Source organism: Tyto alba, unplaced genomic scaffold (assembly GCF_018691265.1).
Source record: "Tyto alba isolate M040663 unplaced genomic scaffold, T.alba_DEE_v4.0 Super-Scaffold_28, whole genome shotgun sequence".
NCBI lineage: Eukaryota > Metazoa > Chordata > Aves > Strigiformes > Tytonidae > Tyto > Tyto alba.
Genome location: NW_024881302.1, coordinates 12,438,476 through 12,451,374, shown reverse-complemented (window position 1 = coordinate 12,451,374; position 12,899 = coordinate 12,438,476). Strand labels below are relative to the sequence as shown.

Below are 12,899 nucleotides of genomic sequence, written 5' to 3'. Positions count from 1 at the left end.
ATTCATACAATGAATTTAAGGAGATGTAATGGGCTGTGCCCATAAAACAAAATGAAGAAAACCCCTGCATACCTTAGTTTTTTGGTCAATATTCCTCTGCATTCTGGTGTCACCACCTCAGATTTTCCAACCATCATTTTGCAGAGAAAAGGGGAGGTAAGGTAATAACAATTTGAAGATGTACTCACCAAATGAATATGTGGCAGGATTATCCAGGCCAGACTGACATGGGTACTAATGAAAAGAACTAAAAATCCTCCCCACCATGCAAGCAAACATCAAGTTTGGAAACCCTGCATGCTTCACTGCTTCTTCCTGGCTTGCTCTGATGATAAACTGATAAGTAGTACGTTTTCTGTGAAATCCAGTGTTAATGAAATGCATGTAACTTGCATAAGTTAGAATCAGTGCCTGCATCATTAGAACAGAAAATTCAATGGATCATCACCCAGGCCCTTAAAGAACATGGAATGCATTACGGTGGTGCAGCAGCGGACAAAACAACACAAGCTAGTATCACATCATCAAAGTGAAAAGCTACAAAACTACCAGCTTCTTATCTCCAACACTTTCTTGCCAGTTAGCAGCTACTCCTGTAAATTCCTATGGTACAGGGAGACATATGATCAGAAACCTCTTCCAAATGCACCAGGAAGCTCTTAAACCAATTGCAGACTGACTGACAAGCAGCAGCAGTTTACAAAAACTAATGAACTCAAGGCCTACAAGTTGTATTTGTGATCCAAGAAACTCCTGGATTTCAAACAAAAAATGTTGAAAGACTTTTGAAAAGTTGACTTATACCAAATATTCACAGAAGGCACATTTGGCAAGAACAGTAGATGTAGTATTTTTTTATTTGTATTTATTTTAGATTTTTATTTTTACAGAGATTAATACAGCATTAGCATCATAGCCTTGTTTAAACACTTGTCTGCCTTTTCTAGACAGGTATCATTCAAATGCAACAAGATGTTATTTGGACCAAGTCTGCTGCTTGTGACATAGTAAAATACTTCAACCTTCAGAGCCTCATTCTCTAATTTTTTGTGATCATCATCTTCAATAAGCATATCCAGCTTAAGTTTCTGAAAACAGAACTTCTCTTTTATTTAGAAAAATCAGGGTCCAAGTCTAAATAATCAGAGAAACTTCTTAACAAACACGTAACCTTCTTAAGAAACAGTAATTAACAAACAGATCAACAATTAAAAGCCCAAGTCCTGTATCTGTGTTTTGCAGGTGGAAATCAAGCCTTAAAATAAGGCTGAGGTTTGTTTATGATCTATCAGTTGATTTATGTAAATGTACAAGAAAGTTTTCCAATGCTATAACCGAGGTTCTATGGGCATTTCCACTGGGGTGGAGAGAAGAGAACACAGACTTATAAATCAGCAGTAAAAAAAAACCAACCAAACAAAAAACACCGAACAAGTATCTATTAAAAATTCCTGTACAAATATCTTTACTGCAGAGTAGAGATATGACTACACTTGAAACTGGCAAGGAAATTCAGGTACTATATTGAATCACCACTGATGCACAATAACCTGAGTTGTCCATTTGGTAAAGCAGCCTCCAAGAAAGAAGAAGCCTTTAGGTTTGGTTCTCTTTCAGCTAAGAAAGTTTTAAAGTGAATTCTAGTGCTCATGAAAAGATGCCAACAAATCACTTCTTTGTCAAAGAGGAACACCTGTCTTGGAGGCAAGCAACTCCTGCCAGTTTGTGAACAGTGCTGCTGCAAAAGCATCAACACCAAGCAATGAGATTATAGTCTCCACAGACGTTCTCCTCTTGGTCTGCAATGAGCCTGTAAGCAAGCACACCAGAGTGCAACATGATCAAAACAAGATTAACTGAAGAACATCACCAACCTGTTTTGCATAAAGCAGAAAGGGAAAACATTTAGTTGCTATCAACTGGTGCTGGACTGAGTGGCCCATAAAGATTACCTATACTTTTTACAGACCTAAGTCAGAATCCTCTCAAGCAAAGTCCTATTCAAACAATCTAGCAATAAACATTACTTTTTATTGTTTTCCAGTGACAGGATGCACAGAAACAACCAGAAGTCTCCATGAAGCTTCAGAGAGGGCTTGTAGAGGTGCTAACCAACTTCATCAATGTGTAAACACTGCCTATAAACGTTTGTAAGAACCAATAAGAGTACTGCAGTTTGGGCAGATGTGATCCACATCCTTTAGGGCATCAATGCAGAAGGGAATTAAACAGCAGCCAGCTATACACCTGCAAAGGGAAAAAACAAACAAAGTCTGTTTTACCACTTGTTACATACACAAGAAAGTAAAATATATTTCCAGCAAAAGCCATCATGGTGCCATGAAGCTTTGGGAAGAACACACATGACTATGGATTCCATCACTCTAGTGTTCCAGAGCTGCTTTAAGATCCTATAGGACTTAAATGCAGGTGTAGGCTACTCAAACCATAAAGGATCAGGTCCCACACAGAATGAAAAAGCAACAAACCTGAGAGCCTTAAAGCTATAAAAGGTCATGTAAGAAGAGAAAAATAAAGTGCAAATTGGACCCAACCTACCCCAGCAGGCAAAGGCCACCACAGGAGAGCCAAGTCAAAGCTCCTGAGTCATACGAGAGACGTGTCACTATCATCTGGTTACAGGAAGGGCAGCACATCTGAATTGGGCGGTCATAAAACACTACTGGTTGTTGCACGTACACTGTCTGAACTGTAACTGAGCAGAGAAATATGTTGTGTTACTCATGGGTAAATAAGAAAAAAAGGATAGTTAATCATCTTCCTCTGAGCTAGAACCAGCTTTTACTCTGAAATATTTGAGGCTCAGAGCAATGAAATACACAATGACAAATCACCATGACATTTCCTAATGCAGAAACACATTGTCTTAAGAATAAGGCTGCATTAAACACTGCAGAAAGCCAAATGACGTTATTAATATTAGTGCACACTGAAGGATTCACAAGAACTGATTCACCCTATTCCCTTCAAAAATATTTTTTGGAAGGTGAGGAACACCTGCAAACCACAATCTTTCATCTTCTGCACAGCACCTATTACACAGTCACTTGACACCACCTTAACATGAGGTACAGTAGAGTTTTTGAGGCTTACTGGGGTTATTTGCTGGTGCAGGCTGCCCCATGTACGGTGGAGGGTTCATTCCCTTCCCATCCAGTTTCTGGCCAGGTTCTGGGACAGGATAGGGGTGAGGATAGTTCACGTTGATTCCTGTTGTTTCTTCATAAGAAGGTGGGGCAGATGGTACAGGGACACCACTTGGAGCAGACATTGTATCTAAAACATAGTAGAGAGAAAATTGTAACAAAATACATTACTTATTGAGGGAAAGTGACAACCAATTAGGATCTATCCAGACAGAAAGCAAGAAGATAACTAGATTAAAATGCACCTTTACCAGCATAAAATTTATTGACTGTTATTTGTTTCTGATAGTATGAAATACTATTCTAAATTTCATGGCTGTTGTTGCTTCCTTCCCTCTTCCTTTTCACAGGGTAGTTTTTATACTTTTTCACACCACGAATACTTGCTTTATAAATTAAAAATGCTAACACAGGGACATGGGGCACCTTTATTAGTACACTAAGCTATGTGACAGTTTCTCCCAATTCTCCAAGAACAGTATGTCAGATCCCTCTCCTCCTCCTGAAAAAAAATCAAACAGTATGATAAGCCACATGGTAGCTGCTAACTAACATGAACCTAATTTGTGGCAAAGCTCGAATACTTTTAAAAAGGCTATTTATCTCTAATGTGATTGGAAATTAAAAGAAAATTTATACTGAAGGAAAAAGAAACCCCAAACAATTAAGTATATCCAACTCAATGCTTTTACAACTCTCAAATATGTCTAAGGTTGCCATTTTTGCTGCTAACCAAAGTTTCAATGAGTCTGTTAATGCAACTTGCCTCCACCAATTGTTATGTCATTACAGATTGTAAGAATGCTAACCATCATCTTTTCCCAAAGCGGAAAGAAACTACTGTGATTTCAATGCAGACTTCCTCTCTTTCTCCCTGCCTACCCACTTCCTATGCTCTGCCCACCAATTTGTTGAACAATCTCTTGTGGACATCAATGCTGATGAAGTGTCTCCCTTTTTCTCTTCCTCCTAAGGACCATCAGACAGCTCTCTGAGAACCACACTCCATTCTCTGTTGTTGCACATTCAATCCCTCTGTATACATCAAATCTTTTCACTCAGTACTATCTAGGAAGGGCAACCTGTATTTGGCATATCAATTCTATATTCTTATAGTAATACAGAAGCTATAATTAACCATAGCTCTAGTATGAATAAAAGAAATAAGAGAAATTGCACTGATGAGGGGGGGGGAAAGAAGAAAAAAGTATGTTAGGAAATAAAAATATCCGTAACAATAGAGCATTATTTTCAAAGCTTGTTGCACTGAAAATAGCAGCTTGCTGGTCATATGCAGTGTCTTGCAGTGCAAGACACCAGACATTCTAAGCAAAACCATTCTCCCCACTGTTCTTATCACATCTTAGGACAGCACTGCATAATAATAACAGGACCTAAACACAGACAACTTAGCTAACTTGGTAGTCACATAATTCAGAAAACTATTTACAAGGTTCACAGCCCAACTTTCCTTTTCTACCTTATACAAAAATGATACCTCCTCCCCAAAATAAACCAAAGAGGAAAGTCACTAAGAGCAGACACAAGATGATTCAAAGTTGAACATTAAAGATCAGAGTTCAGACCTGGTTAAACTCTCAAGACCAACCAGTGAACAATCCTTTCCTCACAGGCTACGTTGGGGATTTTTACAATCCAGGAAGTAGACTGTAACTTGGCCGACCAATACGCAGAGTCACTGCACATAAGGACAAGGAAAAAGAAGAGTGAACAATCAAAGAGTAACATTGTCCATGAAGACCTTGCTAGCTTTCTGGCCCAAAAGACGAAACAGGGGAAAAATAAATCTCAGCATAAAACCTGATTAATCTTTAAATTGTTAAATTGCCTTTGGGGAATTAAATTCCTGACAAAATGGAAGATCACAATTTCTTTCACACTGAAATCAATACATAGTCACAGCAGAGAGTGGAAGAACAAGAGTCAGTGGAGAACCAACCTAGAACTGTTGTGTAATGACCTAGTGCACCATAGTTTCCCGCACAGTGGCCTGAATAATTCTTTTAAACTAGAATGATTACTTTATCAGAGAATTTATTATTCCAAAGTAGAGATAAACTGTTGCTAAACTATGCAACTACAACCACCTTCTCCCAGATTACCCCATTCTGTTTACGTGTGCGGATGAAGTCCAGAATGCGTCTGCTGTTCTCAGTATATTGTAATGCTTCAAAGCACCATTTGAACAACCAATTGCATCAACAAGATTGATCCCAGGAAATAGTGTGCCTATTTTGTGCACTGTAAGGGGCAACTTGTAACTCCCTGAAACCAGGACTGAGAGAAGCAGCCTGAGGGAAGCGTGAACAATGGCAAGAGATGAGGGGTGAGGAGGCCCTCTGAGCTAAGGAATGACTCACACACTCTCAAGTAACTAAGCTATAGTCACGGGTGGATAATGTGGAGTCAGGAGCTGATAAAGCTGCCTGAACAGCACAGGATTCAGTGGGGGGAGGGAGCCCTGGGAAGACAGGACAGTTCTGCTCTGGTGCATCTTGTAAAGTTTCAAGGGCCGTCTGTCTGGTAAATGACCTTTCCTTCGTTATCCGCAAAATACATATTAAAGTTGACCTCTGCATATGCTAAGGAAGATTAACAAAACCATACTAGTTACATCATCCCATAATGCACCTTACCCCTCCCCATACATGTGATACGTAGATAGGTAGGTCAACCTAGGGGAGGGACCCAAGTAAAGTGTGTGTAAATTGAGAGGGGGCAAGGATAACTGAACTGAAGAAGATGGATGCATCCTTGAACCGTCATCAATGGGACCAATGCAGGAATCCGGACCAGTGATCTTTAATTCTACCTCTCTTATTTTCTTTTTTCCCCTTCTCCATTATTATCATTAGGTAATGCAAGGCACACCGTATCACTTGCCATAATTCGTTACATACTCAGTCAATTATTGTGTATCCAATTAGTACATTTTGGGAAATGAATAAATGTCTATGTATGGACTTTGAGATTTGCCTCACCATCGTCCACTCCATTGGGGATTTACAAATCTAAATCACTTCTCTCTTGTCTGATCAGGAGGTGACATGCACAGATCTGGAACTTTCCCACTGCGTATACTCAAAAAGGATCTTCTCATCACCATTTCAAGACATTTGTGTAACAGCCACCCTGAGGTCAAAGCATCGTGGACTATGCAATCCAGCTATTAGTGAGCTATGAAAGAACTGCCTAATGAAACCCCCTTTTCTTTTGCTCTCCTGAAATCTGGATTTTTGTACTGATTAAGATGCACCTCTTTCCATCTGTCACCCAATAAATATATCACATTCCTCATTCAGAAGAACTGATTATTTCAGCAGCTAGACTGCAAATAAGGATCCAGCAGTTCTACCAGACCAGAAGCTAAATAAAAGCTGACAGTGTCATAAAAATGGCAAACACCATGCAGGGATGTGTAAGCAAAACCAGTATCTGTATGACAGCTGAAAAAGTTCTGCTGCTCTGGGAAAGCTTCCATGCGAGTACAGTATCTAAGAAACAAATTGGTGGACGGATTCCAAAGAAAAGCAACACAAACAATCATAAAGGCTAGAAAAGAGGAGTCCTAAGAAAAAGCCAAAGAAACAGGTTTTTTAGCTTCAAGAGACCACAGAAAATAATGAAGACATACAGGTAGCAATGAAGAGGAACTAACAGTCCTCTGAGGGTAAACTTTCAGAAAAACCTTAAAATAGTATGCTTTTCCCTATGTCTATTAATAAGGCTATTTAAGCACTAGATAAATTAGCGAGAGTTGTGGAGCCTTCCCTCATGAAAGTTTTAAGAATGGATACACATGTCAAAAGTTGTGTCATACAGCATTGAGTGGATTAGAGAACCTCTTCACATTTCTTCCAACTGTTTTTTCCGTTATTTCAACATTTGCTTTTGAAAATAAATCCAACGCCTTTTAAACACCTACTTTTATGTACACTGTTTCAGAAGTGAGATGCTACATTTTCTAAAGAAAAGGACCAATTCTGAACAAACTGCTTGCAAATCAAGCCCCTGTCCCTAGAGCTCGTCGCAAGACTGCGTCTAGAACTACCTGAAAACCAGCAGCTTCTACTTAAAAACCAAACCAAAACACAAAAGAACCCCACAACCCCAACCAACCAAAGAAAAAGCAAACAAACCATGATTACAAAGAGTTTCTGAGTATCAAACTTATTCAAGCTTCAGATAAGTAACTACAGCACATTGTTATGGCAATAAGCATTAACCCAAGGATTAGATACTAATGAAAACAAAGGCGAGAGGGCTATTCTAGAAAAGATTTTCAGCATTTTATTTTAGCTTAGGCAAGACTTACAGCCTGAGTTAGTAAGTAGAGTGCATGTTGTATTTCCCTACGCAATCTCTTAAAGCACTAATAGACTTCCCATAGCTTCCATTTGCACTTTACTCCCTGCAAATAGGTACAGAGCAGCTTATAACTTTCATCATACTATGTTTTACAGATTCATCTGGGAAGAGCAACTAATGCATAATGCCTGATTACAAAGAAGACAAAACATTAATATTACCAACCAACCTTAGATCATCTAAAAAGTGACACAGAATCTTAAGCATCCATACAGGATAGGGAAGACTTTAATTTCTAACAACTTAACAAATTGCACCCAGCTACTTACCAAACAGCAGCAATTTGCTGCTTGGAAGATAAACAGGAACAAAAGCAAGCTGATGGCAGAAGCAGAAACTGAACCCACAAGTTTTGTCTTCTTAAAGCAGACTCTCAAATGCTGCTCCCAAATAATTCAAAAAGGGAAGACTGTTCGGTGACAGGTACCCAACTGCAAGAAAAGACAAAGAATAAGATGGGTAACAGGGAAGTCAAATACACCAAATAGTTAGTTACCTGTAAGTAGCATATATGCAAACCATTAGACAACATTAAAGCTATCTCAAACCAGGATATGCAAACACTGAAAGACAAACTGGCACACAAAATGCAAGAGCAGGCCTTTTACGCTGATACACAAGAAGTTTCCATTTACATCTGGAAGTTTCAGATCCAAACACCATTAAGCACAGAGAAGAACCGAGCAATTGAAGCTTCAGTTCCCAGACTCTCACTACTTTTTTGCTTTGGGTCTTTAGAAATGCATGTGGGTAAGACAAAGACTAATGGCTTCAGCTATCCATCCATGTCATTCTTCTGCTCTTCATAAAAAACCTCTTGTATTCCAGGTGCTCAATGGTAAGGTGGCCATTGACTCACTGGGCCCAGCTGCACTCTAAATTTGGGCAGATGAGTCACTAAACTCCAGAGAAGAATTAATAAAGCAGCAAAAGCATCATCTCCCTCATCCAGATTTTTCTTTTTTGCTCATTTGCTCAAGAAAAAGAATCACAAGTACATAGAGCTGTGAGCACTCTTCTTGGCCCAATTTCCTTCATAAGTACACATTGGAACAACATTGGCATGGGACAAAGCACCTTTCTAGTTTGTTCGTTCCTTCCTGCAGAGGTCTATTGTTCCACGTATAGAAGAAAGTTGGCATAAAGGGAGGGAAAAGGCTGGTAAAAGCCGCAGCATTCACAAACCACTCCATTCAAATTAAACCAGATTAGTATTTATGCTAGCTGGAGAGACCAGGAAGACAAGTAACAGATTCTACTGACAGAACAACGCATGGATACCCTTCTCTCCAATGGAGAGTGCAACACAGCTCTACGTCAATTTTACAACTTCACTAAAGCCACATGAATTTTGGGGAATGGCAGCCTTTTGAAACTGTTGAATACTTAGTAAAACTCAGTGGTGTGAAGAAGTTTTTGCAGGGTTTTGCATTTTGCAAAATTGTATGTCAGCTAATTCAAACACTCCCCTTGCCTGCTCCCATTTCAACTCCTGAAATCTAACTCTATGCAGCAATCTGAAACCAGAAGCAGGGTCTGCAGTTGCTCCCTACCCAGAACTGCCAATTTTAACACACCAAGAGAATTTGCAGGCTGTACCTGGAAATAAAAACACAACACCTGGCTAAACTTTCCTTTTATCTTGATATTGGAAATAGTGAATTAAGTGAATCAGAACTTCTAAGGTAACTTAACTGAAGAACTTATGAATCAAACATTCGTTACAAAGTCAAGATTCTTACAGCCTTCTACCATCGGCTTCAATGTTTGTATCTGACTAAAATCATCCAAGATAAAACTTTGACTGGAAATTAGCAGTATGATCGGAGGCAGCTCCACATTGCAGAAGGATTCAGCAGAGTTATATCTCATCAAACAAGACAACTGTCCAATAAAGTTTATGTAATTGATTAAAATATAGACTATGACCTACACAATAGTTGCAGAGTTCCTCAGTACACCCTCCCACAACACTGGTTTGTAAAAAGTTGGACAGTTTCTTCAGAATGCTAATTGAAATATCTAACTGTAAAACCTAGTGTAGATGAGGAAGACTCTTACTCTGACCTTCTTCATCAAGATGTATACAGGCATTACAGGAAAAATAAGAAAGAAGGTGTGTTTATCACAGTCCAGAAGTTACGCAGGTCTTACTCAATGCATCCAAAACAATAGGTTGCCCTGTAATAACCTACACCTGCTACACCTGCCAGATAATACATATTTACACATTAACTTATGCCATTGTCTATTCTAGGAAGGGAAATGTATTCAAGATTCCCTTCCTCCCAAGGGGCAGATTTACCATAAGGATGTTAAAGCGCCATTATCTGTGTCATGGTTGGACAAAGCTACAGGGCTGCAGTCATTTTCCTCTTTCCCTCCTCACACCCCATTCATGACGCAGACCGGTCAGGGTCAAAGCCTGGATGACACGTCTTTCATGCATCTTTACCAACTGACAATCACTGTAACTACAAATTGTCTTCCCCACACCCAAAACTGACCATGTATTTATTACCATTTTCTCACCACAGGATGCATTCCCCTTCTTGTGAAATTTTTTTATATTGTCCAGATTGGTATGTTAACATTATGTAGTTTAAAACCACAGCCTTTTTCTGAAGACGGGATGCAAATGTATATTCTAAGAATGCAGAAAAATACCTTTTGCCCAAGGATAAACAGGAAAAAAAAAATGGGAGGGGAACAAATCAAAAGCAGAAAGGTAAGTCATTCAAGCCTTACCCAACAATTACAGATGAATCATTAGGTAACAATTTTTTTTTAATCCTAGCTGTTTTCCTGACCCACACAAGAGTCTAGTAGAAACAGATTCCACAGCAGCACACAGGTAACGTCAAACAGCATCTCAAGGATAACTGTGGGTAGATAATCTCTCTGCACCTTTCCAGGAGCAGAGAAGAGTCCTGAGCAGTCCCCACACTAACATGCCATGTGAGGAGAAACTTATTCACAGAAGTGTTGCTTCTGGGAGGCTGGAGAAGATGAAGGAAGCTGTAGAATCATCCCTCTCCCCCTGTCCAGCCAAATCTGAGCCTAGCACCTGCTTCTAATGCAATAGCAAGTACCACTCTTCTAAGAATGGAAGAGCAAATACACTTACTACTTTACAGAACAATCTTCCTTACCTGAAATCTTCCTTAGCCACTCAAGTACAGACCAAAAATGCTCTGCTTGCTTTTAAATAGGCTCCCCTGAAACTAAATAATTATGTAATTATGTCTGTATTTGCTTGAAGTCCTTCTGAAACAAAGCTTAGTATAAAGAAAATACAGTATCTTTAGTTTAAATCGGTGTATGTCTGTCATAAAAATTTTTTATAACAGATAGGCATAGTTAGATACATGAAAGTTTCAACTAACATTATTTTTATTGCTTGGTATGGATTTACAACTTTCCTGGTTTTATCAAATTAAATTTATATCCTTAAAACAATGCAATAGCAAATGTCCTAAATCAGTCTAAGTCTATTCCTATGAAAAGAAAGATCCAACTTGCCACTTCGGCCACCCACCTCTATGGAGTGAGTTTTCAGCCGGATCAGTTCCTCGCTCTCACTGGCCACACAATAGCATAAATGGTAGTGTTACAAGGGGAGATTGCAACAACATTCATGCAAGGGAATGTATGCAGATCATGAAACCAGACTGAAGATCTCAGACCATCTGTTTTTACTTTCATAGATCATCATTCCAAAACTCAGAATCAATACATATGTCCCCTCAGCAAGAAGAGAGACATTTCCGTTATACACATTTTTTAGGATGACTTAGAAAAGTACATAGTTTGTTTTTATCTTCCACTGTAAGGAATATTGCTGAATGTGAATTTATCTGAATTCATTACATCAAATTGCTTTCTAGAGAATTTTTACTGAGAGGTATAATACACTAGCAAAGATATCATGAAAGACAAGGCAAAGACAATAAAATAAAATAAGTCTGTATCTGGCTATGCAAGTGATGAACAAAGTGGCAATACCATCAAGAATGCATACTTTTTATAAGAATGTAAGAAGTGATTCTTTTCTTAGATTTCTTAGTTTTCATTTTTTCAGGGACTTTTATGGAATGGTATATATGTTGGATGAAAAGAAACCAGACATGTTTATGTACGTATATTGTAAATTGTTTATGTATGTAAATGCAAATTCAGTCATTCACACTTGGGTGCAAGACAATAGATCTCAGGCAGGGACATACTAGCTTTTACCCAGGATGAAGACACAGTGCTGGGCACCAACTGTTGGGAGCACAGCAGATGAGGTGGCAGGAGAGATGGGGCCAGAGGAAGGCTGCAAAATAGCATGGTGTGTAAGGGGCTTCATCTAGGCAAGGGAACAGACACCACTGAGAACCAAACCGGAAGATGCATATGGCTGCCAGGAGTGCAAGAGCCAACCCACTGTCTCCCTGCCATTGCCATCCAATCCTGAGAGTGTGCAGCTTCTCTCAGAAACTCCTGCTGCTCTATTCTCAGCCCAACTACCTTCTCCTGGATGTCCTTCACATAGCCCCATTGTCCCATCTTATCCCAAGAAGCTATGCACCTCAATCTGAAACATTACCTAAGCAAGCCTCAAAGCACATCGTACAGCACAGCCTACATCGGGCAGGGAGAGAAACATGAGGAAAAATAGTCTAAGGCACTAAGAAAATTTTTAAAAACCCATGTTTGACTTTCTTAGATTGTTGCACGTTTGTTACACACAGCAGAATGTTGCTGGCTATACAAAACTGTGGTATCTAATCTTTTAAGTCCAGGAAAACACTCACTGGGGATACCAACAGACTCTGCAGGCAACATACACAAGGACAAAGACCAGATTAATTGGAAGGAAACAGAAGCTACAACTGGACAGTTTTTACTAGAAGAAAACAAAAGCTACAGTAAATGAGCCAGATAATGCAGAATTTCCCCATTGGGACCATAGGTGGCTGTAAATAATTCCATAACAAGAACATAAGTAGGAAACACACTTTGGAATAGAAAGCTGTAACAGAGTACAAAGTCAAAGGGCCTTGAACAACTTCACCTTATTAGATCATAAGCAGGTGGCTGATCCAAATGACCTCCGGTGATCCGTTGTCCAACCTAAATTACTTTCTAATAACCCAGAAAACAGTAGTTAGGTTACTATACTAGAGATTACAAAAGTCCAGTTCTGTTTTTATCTATACACTAAAGACTAAATACTAAGTTATGAAAAAACTCATGCAATAAATACCAGTCATGATGTAAACAACATAAATTGCTTAAATCACTTCTTCACTGAGGGCAATTCTCCAAAAAACTGCCTTAATTGCTGGACTGTCTCCC

At 39.1% G+C, this 12,899-nt stretch overlaps 1 protein-coding gene across 7 annotated transcripts in view; it reads right to left on the bottom strand.

The window, feature by feature from the left end:
- Nucleotides 1-838: 838 nt before the first annotated feature.
- Nucleotides 839-12,899, bottom strand: part of LITAF (lipopolysaccharide induced TNF factor) — a 90,812-nt gene continuing 78,751 nt past the window's right edge. For 5 of the 7 annotated variants that reach the window (XM_032983614.2, XM_032983615.1, XM_042798600.1 and 2 more), the window contains 4 exons: nucleotides 7,826-7,987; nucleotides 3,115-3,297; nucleotides 2,560-2,716; nucleotides 839-2,247 (listed from right to left, as the gene is read on the bottom strand). In XM_032983614.2, the coding sequence (XP_032839505.1) occupies nucleotides 2,139-2,247; nucleotides 2,560-2,716; nucleotides 3,115-3,292 (444 nt within the window). In that variant the 5' untranslated portion in view covers nucleotides 3,293-3,297; nucleotides 7,826-7,987 and the 3' untranslated portion in view covers nucleotides 839-2,138. Of the gene's footprint in view, nucleotides 2,248-2,559; nucleotides 2,717-3,114; nucleotides 3,298-4,753; nucleotides 4,867-7,825; nucleotides 7,988-12,615; nucleotides 12,637-12,899 lie in introns of those variants that run through there. The other 2 variants (XM_042798601.1, XM_032983616.2) reach the window with 2 other exon arrangements.